General features: G+C 42.7%; 1 protein-coding gene across 1 annotated transcript; it reads left to right on the top strand.

Moving 5' to 3' along the window:
• Positions 1-9,272: 9,272 nt before the first annotated feature.
• LOC132535726 (nascent polypeptide-associated complex subunit alpha-like) lies at positions 9,273-10,084 on the top strand. Its single transcript, XM_060182565.1, is given in 2 exon segments — positions 9,273-9,827; positions 9,830-10,084. Coding segments are annotated over 2 exon segments (648 nt in total). The 5' UTR covers positions 9,273-9,320; the 3' UTR covers positions 9,971-10,084.
• The last annotated feature ends 1,613 nt before the right edge of the window (positions 10,085-11,697 follow it).

Raw genomic sequence — 11,697 nt, forward strand, 5'->3', positions numbered from 1 at the left:
ATTACAGAAGCCAGACCCTCTACCTTCTGCAACCCTCAACGACCCTGGGTCCATGCTCCCAGAGGGCTAGAGAATGGGAAGGCTATCATGGGAGAGGGTGGGTTATGGGGATTGGGTGGTGGGAATTGTGTGGAGTTGTACCCCTCCTACCTTATGCTTTTGTTCACTAATCCTTTCTTAAATTAAAAATTTAAATAAATAAATTAAAAAAAAAAAAAAAAAACATGCATCTTAAAAAAAAAAAAAAAAAAAAAGACCAAGAGGTGGCGCAGTGGATACAGTTTTGGACTTAAAGCTTGAGGTTTGACCCTAGCACACCTTCGTGTGATACTGTAGTTCTCTCTCTCCTTTTTTATTTTTTTTAATGTTTTTTATTTGTTATCTTTATTTTATTTGATAGAAACAACCAGAAATCAAGAGGGAAAGGGGAGGTAGAGAAGAGAGAGACAAACACCTGCAGCCCTGCTTCAGCCCTTGTGAAGCGTTCCCTGCAGGTGGGGACTAGGGGCTTGAACCCGGGTCCTTGCACACTATAATGTGTGCACTTAACCAGATGCGCCCCACCTGCCCCCCCTTCTTAATAAGTAAAGAGATCTTTTAAAAATAAGATGAGTGGTGGTCCGGGAGGTGGCACAGTAGGTAAAGCATTAGACTCTCATGCATGATGTCCTGAGTTCAATCCCTGGCAGCACATATACCATGATGATGTCTGGTTCTTTCTCTCTTTCCTATATTTTCCATTAATAAATAAAATCATAAAAATAAAATAAATAAAATGAAAAAAGGGATGGAGTAGCAGCAGCTGCAGTTTGCTTTCCCTGATCAACTACAAAGGGCAACGATAATCACCTGAAGGTTCAACAGTTTACAACCAGAATTAACCAAGCCACAGGTGAGTATAAATACATGTACTCTAGTGGGGATTGAACTGTTACGTGGAAAACTGAAAAATGTCACACATATACAAACTACTGTATTTTACTGTCAACTGTACACCATTAATCCCCCAATTAAAAAAAAAAGTCTAAAAAAAGAAATGAAAATAGGACCCTAGTTTATACATTTAAGAAAAATATCTATCTTATTTATTTTAATGAGACAGAGAGATAAGATACCAGAGCAGTGCTCAGCTCTGGCTTATTATGGTGGTATACTAGGGATTAAATCTGGAACCTCAGAGCCTCAGGCATGAAAAGTCTTTTGTATAACCGCTGTGATATCTCCTAAATCCCCTAGTTTGTACTTTTTACCTTCAGTAGTTTCTTCCAGTGTGAATTTCCATGAGGCTGCTTTCAAAGGAGAACATACTAAAATTTCTTTCTAGCCATCTCTACTCTGATAAAAATGAGTTCAGCTCTATATCTCCTGCTTGTCCAGCTGGTCTTTTTTTTTTTTTTCCTCTCTCTTTCCTTGGCCCTTGACCTGAGTTGCATTTATTAGATAAGTTTAAATTGCAGTATTAGAAAGAAAAGAGAAAGAAGGAAGAAGGGAAAAAGAAAGAAAAAATGGCAGTATATGCTCCCCACTACCACCAATCTAATAAACTCCCACAGGTCCTGGATATTTTCAAAGCCAGAAACTCTCTGGCCATTCTGAAGGGCTTACCATTGTGAGCTCTAGAGGTATTACACAAAAGGGAAGAAGGCTGGAAGGTGGCCTCATTTTGCTGAGAGAAGTGTGGACTGGCAGAGCTGGGCAAAATGCAGTGTAGAGAGCAGAAAGTAAGAGGCAGCAGGCTGGGCAGACTTGGCAGCTGTTCATGTTGCCATTTCCAAACTTTTAGACTCAAAGTCATCCATGCAATTCAGGATAACACTATATAGCTCCATAAATGGCAAGAAAATAGAGGAAAGGCAGTTAATTAATAGTTCCCCACCTCCTATCACCCCCCACCCCAGGGAAATATTCATCTATGTGAATATATGTGCATAGCTGTGGAGCATTTTTTTAAAAAGATATTTTAATTTTTTATTATTATCTTTATTTATTTATTGGCTAGAGATAGCCAGAAATTGAGAGGAAGGGGGAGATAGATAGGGAGAGAGACAAACACCTATAGCACTGCTTCACTACTTATGAAACTTCCCCCCACAGATGGGGACTGGGGGCTTGAACCCAAGTCTTTACACACTGTAATGCGTGCAATCAGCCAGGTGCACCACCACCCGGCCCCTGATTTTATTTTAAATGAGAGAAAGATTGGAGAGAGAAAGACCAGAGCACTGCTCAACTCTGGCTTATTGTGGAGCTGGGGACTGAACCTGGAACCTCAGAGCCTCAGGAATGAAAGTATTTTTGCATAATCATTATGCTGTCTCCCCAGCCTGCATTTTTCTTTTTATTATTTTTTTATATTTATTTATTTTCCCTTATTGTTTTTCATTGTTGTTATAGTTATTATTGCTGCTATTGATGTCATTGTTAGATAGGACAGAGAGAAATGGAGAGAGGAGGGGAAGACAGAGAGGGGGAGAGAAAGATAGACACCTGCAGACCTGCTTCACCGCCTGTGAAGCGACTCCCCTGCAGGTGGGGAGCCAGGGGCTCGAACCAGGGTCCTTAAGCTGGTCCTTGCTCTTCGTGCCACATGCGCTTAATCCGCTGGGCTACCGCCCGACTCCCCACATTTTTCTTTTTTAACTTTAATTTTTTTCACTTTTTTAAAAAGATTTTTTTAATTTGTTTTTATTTTTAAATACTCATTTATTCCCTTTTGCTGCCCTTGTTGTTTTATTGTTGTAGTTATTGTTGATGTCGTTGGATAGGACAGAGAGAAATGGAGAGAGGAGGGCAAGACAGAGGGGGAGAGAAAGATAGACACCTGCAGACCTGCTTCACCGCCTGTTAAGTGACTTCCCTGCAGGTGGGAAGCCTGGGCTCAAACCGGGATCCTTATGCCGGTAATTGCGTTTGGCGCCACGTGCGCTTAACCCGCTGCGCTACCGCCCGACACCCAACTTTTTTTTATGTAGGGAGAGAGGGAGAGGCGAGAAGAGGAGAGGCTAGGCGAGGAGACAGTGCGAGAGAGCCCTGCAGCATCACTCCACCACTCATGAAGGTTACCCCCAGCAAGTGGGGACCAGGGGCTTAAACCCAGGTCCTCAGCATGGTAACATTGTGCTCTACCGAATGCCACATTTAGGGCATATTCTTAACTTTCAAAAAAGCACACTACAACTTGACTTTCACACAACTTCCTTTTTCATTAGAAGCCAGCAATGACGGGTATAAAGAAGGCATTCTGGTGGTCCAGGAGGTGGAGGAGTGGATAAAGCATCGCTCAAGTGTGAGGTCCTGAGTTCAATCCCCTGCAGCACATGTACCATGTGATGTCTGGCTCTTTTTCTTTCTCCTCCTTTCTTATTTCTTATTTATTTATTTTTTTTAAATATTGTTTGGCATTATGAGGGATGGGTAGGTTGGATTTTTTTTTTTTAAGATTTTATTTATTTATGAGAAAGATAGGAGTAAAGAGAAAGAACCAGACATCACTCTGGCACATGTGCTGCCAGGGATCAAACTCGGCACCTCATGCTTGAGAGTCCAAAGCTTTACCATTGTGCCACCTCCTGGACCACTCTCCTTTCTTATTAATGAATAAAATCTTTAAAAAATTTTTGAATAGGAATTTAGAAAAAAAAAAGAAGAAGGCATTCTGATTCGAATATTTCAGGTTGATGTGCTAATAATGCTGGACCAACTCTCCACGTTTAAAGCAGAAACCAGATCTACTTACAATCAAGAATAGCAGCAGAGAAAGGTCCAGGAAGTGGCACAGTGGCTATGGAAACTTAAAAACAAGGATTCCTGGGTTGGATCCCTGCCGTTTCCCATGTCAGTTCTCTCTAAGAAATAACTAAATAGAGAATGGGAAAGCTACCATGGGAGGGGGTGGGCTATGGGGATTGGGTGGTGGGAATTGTGTGGAGTTGTACCCCTCCTACCTTATGCTTTTGTTCACTAATCCTTTCTTAAATAAAAAAAAAAGAAATAACTAAATAAGTAAATAAATAGTTTAAAAAATATTTTAAAATATTTATTATCTTCCCTTTTGTTGCCCTTGTTGTTTTTTGTTGTTGTTGTAGTTATTGATATTGTTGTTAGATAGGACAGAAAGAAATGGAAAGAGGAGGGGAAGACAAAGAGGGGGAGAGAAAGACACCTGCAGACCTGCTTCACCGCCTGTGAAGCAACACCCCTGCAGGTGGGGAGGGTTGGGGCTTGAACCCGGATCTATGCGCCAATCCTTGCGCTTCGCACCATGTGCGCTTAACCTGCTATGCTATGGCCCGACTACCATAAATAGTTTTTTTTTTTAATGTAGTAACAGGGGGGAGTGGCTATGGAGTAATAGCAGCTACACCTTGCTCTCCCAGATGAACTAGGAAAAGCAATGATAATCACCTGAAAATCCAACAATTTACAACCTGGAGCTCTTCAAAAATGCACCAAGCCCCAGGTGAGTATAAACACTTGAGGCTCATAGACAGAAAGGGGATGAGGGAGAGATTCCTGGGACTAAAAGATCACACTCAGGAACAGCTAGTGCCAGTCCTGGAGTTTGCCAGCTGAGACACACCACTTCCAGGTCTGAGTTTTAGCAACAAAGACTGTTAAAAAAAAGGGGGGGGGGAGAGGAATAACCTAAAACTCACCAATTTACAACAGTAGTTTGTCAAATCTTCATTATTGTTGCCCCTCACAGGCTGGAACAACAGCAGGGAAACCCTATATTGACTTCAAGGGCACAGAAGTGGCCTGGTGGCTCAGGATAAAATTACTGTCCCACAGGCCAGGCGGTATCGAAGTGGGTTAAGTGCACATGGTGCAAAGCTCAAGAACCAGTGTAAGGAACCCAGTTTGAGGGCCCAGCTCCCCACCTGCAGGGGGGTCACTTCACAGGTGGTGAAGCAGTTCTGCAGGTGTATTTCTCTCCCCCTCTGTCTTCCCTCTTCTCTCCATTTCTCTCTGTCCTATCCAACAACAACAACAGCAATGACAACACTAATAACAAGAGCAACAAAAATGGCCTTCAGGAGCAGTGGATTTGTAGAGCAGGCAGAGTCCCAGTAATAACTCTAAAGGCAAAATAATGATAACAATAATAAATAACAGGGAGTTGGGCGGTAGCACAGTGGGTTAAGCACACTTGGCACAAAGCGCAAGGACTGGCATAAGGATCCTGGTTCAAGCCCCCGGCTCCCCACCTGCAGGGGAGTTGCTTCACAGGTGGTGAAGCAGGTCTGCAGGTGTCTGTCTTTCTCTCCCCCTCTCTGCCTTCCCCATCTCTCTCCATTTCTCTCTGTCCTATCCAACAACAATGACATCAACAACAATAATAATAACAACCACAACAACGATAACCCAGGGTAACAAAAGGGAATAAATAAATAAATATTTTAAATAATAATAATAATAAATAACACTCTAAAAGCTTAGAATAATGACATTAAAATATCTTAAATCTGGGAGTTGGGCGGTAGTGCAGTGGGTTAAGCACACGTGGCGCAAAGTGCAAGGACCCGCATAAGGATCCTGGTTCGGGCCCCCGGCTCCCCACCTGCAGGGGAGTCACTTCACAGGTGGTGAAGCAGGTCTGCAGGTGTCTATCTTTCTCTCCCCTTCTCCATCTTCTCCTCCTCTCTCCATTTCTCTCTGTCCTAACAATGATGACATCAATAACAACAACAATAATAACTACAACAACAATAAAAAAAAAACAAGGGCAACAAAAGGGAAAATAATTAAAATATATCTTAAATCTATAATATCAATGAATGTCAATAGCCTGAATTCAACCATTAAAAGGCACAGAGGAGGAATTAGAAAATACAACCCAACCATATGTTGTCTGCAGGAATCCCACCTAACTCAACAGGAAAAACACAAACTCAAAATGAAAGGATGGAAACCTATCATACAAACTAATAGACCACAAAAAAGGGGCAGGAACAGATATTCTCATATCTGACAAAATAGACTTTAAAATAAATAAAATGATAAAAGATGGGGATGAAAATTGCTTTATGCCTTTGGGTCCATGATTGCTCAACAATTTGTTTGGCTTTGTATGTTAACTCTCTTTTCAGTCACCAGGTTCCAGGTGTCATCAGGATGCCGGCCAGACTTCCCTGGATTGAAGACACCACCAATGTGTCCTGGAGCTCAGCTTCCCCAGAGACCCATCCTACTAGGGAAAGAGAGAGGCAGACTGGGAGTATGGACCGACCAGTCAACGCCCATGTTCAGCGGGGAAGCAATTACAGAAGCCAGACCTTCTACCTTCTGCAACCCTCAATGACCCTGGGTCCATGCTCCCAGAGGGATAGAGAATGGGAAAGCTATCAGGGGAGGGGGTGGGATATGGAGATTGGGCGGTGGGAATTGTGTGGAGTTGTACCCCTCCTACCTTATGGTTTTGTTAATTAATCCTTTCTTTAATAAAAAAAAAAATTAAAAAAAAAAAAAAAAAGAAAATTGCTTTATGCTCAGAGGATCTGTCAACCAAGAGGATTTAACAATTATTAACATCTATGCACCCAGTGAGGAGCCGTCTAAATACATCAAACATCTACTGAAAGAGTTACAGCAATAGATCAATAGCAACACAATAATAGTGGAAAACTTAGCACTCTACTCCCTCAAATTGACAGATCACCTAGGAAGAAAATTAATAAAGTAAACAAAAGAAGCCCAAGGATCGGCGTAAGGAACCCAGTTCAAGCCCCTGGCTCCCCACCTGCAGAGGAGTCGCTTCACAGGTGGTGAACCAGGTCTGCAGGTGTCTGTCTTTCTTTACCCCGTCTTCCCCTCCTCTCTCCATTTCTCTCTGTCCTATCCAACAACGACAACATCAATAACAACAACAATAAAACAAAAAAAATAGGAAAGCTATCGGGAGGGGATGGGATACGGACTTCTTGTGGTGGGAAATTGTGTGGAGTTGGACCCTTCTTATCCTATGGTTGTGTCAGTGTTTCCTTTTTATAAATAATATTAATAATAATAATAATACCATAGGCCTATGTCCTTGATGAACATTGATGCAAAGATCCTGAACAAGATCTTGGCAAATCGAATTCAGCAACATATCAAGAGAATAATTCACCAACACCAAATGGGATTCACCACTGGGGAATAGGGATGGTTCAACATCCACAGTCAGTGGTTCAGGAGATGGCATAATGGATAAAGCATTGAATTCTCAACCACGAGATCTCAAGTTCAATCCCTGGCAGCACATGTACCAGAGTGATGTCTGGATCTTTCTCTCTCCTCCTATCTTTCTCATTAATAAATAAATAAAATCTTAGGGAGTTGGGCAGTAGCGCAGCGGGTTAAGCACATGTGGCACAAAACACAAGGATCCTGGTTTGAGCCCCTGGCTCCCCACCTGCAGGGGAGTCGCTTCACAGACTGTGAAGCAGGTCTGCAAGTATCTATCTTTCTCTCCCCCTCTTTGTCTTAACCTCCTCTCTCCATTTCTCTTTGTCCTATCCAACAACAATGACAGCAATAACAACAACAACTACAACAACAAAAAAAGGGGGCAACAAAAGGGAATATAAGTAAATATAAAAATTAATAAAATTAAAAAATCCACAGTCAATCTGTATAATTGATCAGATTAACAAAAAGAAAGAAAAAAAATCACATGGTCATATCAGTTGGTGTCAAAAAGGCATTTGACAAGACCCAACACCCATCTATGATAGACCCTCCTCCGGGAATAGGAAATAGGACAACTCCTCAAGATAATCAAGACAAACCTACAACTAACATCATTTTCAATCTGAAAAGGCTGAAAGCTTTCCCCCTAAGATTGGGAACCAGACAAGGATATCCACTATCTCCCCTGTTATTCAACATAGACCAGACAAGAAAGATGTCAGGGTAGGGAGTCTGGCGTAGCGCAGAGGGTTAAGCGCAAGTGGTGCAAAGACCAGAGTAAGGACCCCAGTTTGAGCCCCTGGCTCCCCACCTTCAGGGGAGTCACTTCACAAGTGGTGAAGCAGGTCTGTAGGTGTCTATCTTTCTCTCCCCTCTCTGTCTTCACCTCCTCTCTCCATTTTTCTCTGTCCTATCTAATGATGAGATCAATAACAATAGTAACCACAACAATAAAGCAACAAGAGCAACAAAAGGGAATAAATAAATAAATATTAAAAAGAAAAGATGGGAGTCGGGCGGTAGCGCAATGGGTTAAGCATGCATGGTGCAAAGCGCAAGGACCGGCTTAAGGATCCCAGTTTGAGCCCCTGGCTCCCCACCTGTAGGGGAGTGGCTTCACAGGAGGTGAAGCAGGTCTACAGGTGTCTGTCTTTCTCTCCCCCTCTGTCTTCCCCTCCTCTCTCCGTTTCTCTCTGTCCTATCCAACAATAATAACTAGAACAACAAAAAGAGACAAGGGCAACAAAAGGGAAAATAAATAAATAAAATTAAAAAAAAAAAAGATGTCAGGGACCCAGCACTAGCACAGTGGGTTAAGTGCACATGACACAAAGATAAGGATCCCAGTTAGGGCTCCTGGCTCCCCACCTGCGGGGGGTGGGGGGTTGTCGCTTCAATAATAACAATGACAAAAACAATAATGATGACAATGATAAACAACAAGGGCAACAAAAGGGAAAAAAATGGCCTCCAAGAGTAGTGGATTCGTAGTGCAGGCACCAAGCCCTAGCAATAACCCTGAAGGCAAAAAAAAAAGTCAAAGGTATACATATTGGAAGGGAAATTAAATTAAATTATCATGATTTGCTGATGACATTATAATATACCTAGAGAACTCCAAAGACTCCATCAAAAAACTACTGGAAATAATAAATTCAGTAAAGTAGCAGGATACAAAATCAATACACATAAATCTATGGCATTTCTGTATACAAACAAGGAGTCAGAAGAAATTAAACAACTTGTCTAAAGATTTGTGTCCAACCACCAAAAAAAAAAAAAAAACCTGTTTGTAATAAAATGTTATATGGTGGGTTGATGAGATAACACACTCTCATCACTCTCGTGCCTGAGACACTGAGATTTTGGTTCTCTCTTTTCCTCATTTTTTCTCCACTTCCTCACCTGTTCCTTTCTCTCTCCCTCTCTCCTCTATCCTATCCCTCATTCTTTCCCTTTCCCTTCCTTTCTCCCTCATTCTTTCCCTTTCCCTTAAAGGCGGGGACCGGGGACTCGAACCCTGGTCCTTGTGCATTGTAACATGTGTGAGCAATCAAGTATGCCATAACCTGGCCCCCCTCTTTAAGATAGAGATAGTGCTGGCTCCCGTTCGCTCTCTTTCTGCCGCTATCTTGGTTCCCCCGCACAAAATGCCCGGTGAAGCCACAGAAACCATCCCTGCTACAGAGCAGGAGTTGCCACAGCCACAGGCTGAGACAGGGTCTGGAACAGAATCTGATAGCGATGAGTCAGTACCAGAGCTTGAGGAACAGGATTCCACACAAGCAACCACACAACAAGCTCAGCTGGCGGTGGCAGCTGAAATCGATGAAGAACCAGTCAGTAAAGCAAAACAGAGCCGGAGTGAAAAGAAGGCACGAAAGGCTATGTCCAAACTGGGTCTTCGGCAGGTTACAGGGGTTACGAGAGTCACTATCCGAAAATCAAATAACATCCTCTTTGTCATCACAAAGCCAGACGTCTACAAAAGCCCAGCATCAGATACCTACATAGTTTTTGGAGAAGCAAAGATTGAAGATTTGTCTCAGCAAGCACAGCTAGCAGCTGTGGAGAAATTCAAAGTTCAGGGTGAGGCGGTCTCAAACATCCAGGAAAACACGCAAACTCCAACTGTACAAGAGGAGAGTGAAGAGGAAGAGAGGTTGACGAAAACGGTGTAGAAGTTAAAGACATAGAATTAGTCATGTCACAAGCAAATGTATCAAGAGCAAAGGCAGTTCGAGCCCTGAAGAACAACAGTAATGATATTGTAAATGCTATTATGGAACTAACAATGTAACCATCTGGAAAAAAACACTTTTAGGGATGGGTATTACAAGAGTACCTGCAGCTGTGGTTTGAAATTTGTACTGTTTCTATCAATAAAGTTATGGCTTCTTGTTGAAAAAAAAAAGATAGAGATAGTGCTGCAGGTGTCTCTCTTTGTCTCCTCCTTTCCTCTCTATTTCTGGCTATCTCTAACCAATAAATAATGATAATTTTTAAAAAGTTTCAGCTTTATCTCATCTAATTCACCTTATAGTCATCCTCTAGAAATGACAAAAAGGGATCAGAGAGACAACATACCCCAGTTTCACAGCTAAGGAAGTTCAGACTGAAGAGGAATGAATGGTTCATGACCATAGAGTGGGTGGTGTGACCTCCTTGGCAGGCTCCAGTGCACAGCCTCTCACACCACCAAGTCCAGCACATAACATGAGATTCACCTCTTCTGAACTGGACTAGCCCTTCTGAGGATCAAGTAGATGAGCCGTATCCACCCCCCCCCCCACACACACACACACATGCACACACTTCATTCTCTAGCCTCTGTTCCTGTTTCCAGCCTTCATTGTTCACCACACTTTGTAAACACACCAGGACTGAACTCAAGTCTCCAGAGGCACCTGGTTCTCAGCCTTTCTATCCTTTCTTCCTGAAATTGTCTATTTGCTCTTCTTGAAACACCCATAGCCCACAATTCCTAATGTTTTCATTTATTTATTTATTTATTCCCTTTTGTTACCATTGTTGTTTCATTGCTGTAGTTATTGTTGTTGTTGTTGATGTCGCTGCTATTAGATAGGACAGAGAGAAATGGAGAGAGAAGGGTAAGACAGAGAGGGGGAGAGAAAGATAGACACCTGCAGACCAGCTTCACCGCTTGTGAAGTGACTCCACTGCAGGTGGGGAGCCAGGGGCTCCAACTGGAATCCTTACGCCAGTCCTTGTGCTTTGCCCTGTGCATAACCTGCTGCGCTACTGCCCGACTCCGTATACTTCCTTTTTAAAAATTTTTTTATATTATCATTATTTATTTATTGGATAGAGACAGCCAGAAATCGAGAGGGGAGAGGAAGGTAGAGAGAGAGAGACAGACACCTGCAACCCTGCTTCACCACTCATGAAGCTTTCCCCCTGCAGGTGGGGACTTTCGGTATCTCTCTCTCTCTCTCTCTGGTTTGGGGTGGTCTCCAGGGGAAAGGTAACGGGCTGGTTCTTTCTTGCTCATGACAGGGGTAACACGAAGTAAAAGACACCAGGGGACTCTTAGCGTGCCTAGAATCCGTTTATTAGCAAAGTAGACATGAGTTAAATAGAAAAGCAATGAAGGGAATTATTGTTGAAATATGTCAGAAATTACGGGTTTCTTTTTCTTTTTAAAAAATATTTTATTTATTTTCCTTTTTGTTCCCCTTGTTGTTTTATTGTTATAGTTATTAATATCTATCAATAGATAGATATCAATATAGTTATTGATATCGTTGTATGGGGCAGAGAGAAATGGAGAGAGGAGGGGAAGACAGAGAGAGGGAGAGAAAGACAGACACCTGCATACCTGCTTCACCGCCTGTGAAGCGACTCCCCTGCAGGTGGGGAGCCGGGGGCTTGAACTGGAAACCTTACACCGGCCCTTGGGTTTTGCACCACGTGCGCTTAACCCGCTGCACTACCACCCGGCTCCCTTGAAATTACAGGTTTCTTAATGGTCGGCATGCCCCTAAGGTAGGGGGCTGGTATGACAGG

This window comes from Erinaceus europaeus, chromosome 2 (assembly GCF_950295315.1).
Source record: "Erinaceus europaeus chromosome 2, mEriEur2.1, whole genome shotgun sequence".
NCBI lineage: Eukaryota > Metazoa > Chordata > Mammalia > Eulipotyphla > Erinaceidae > Erinaceus > Erinaceus europaeus.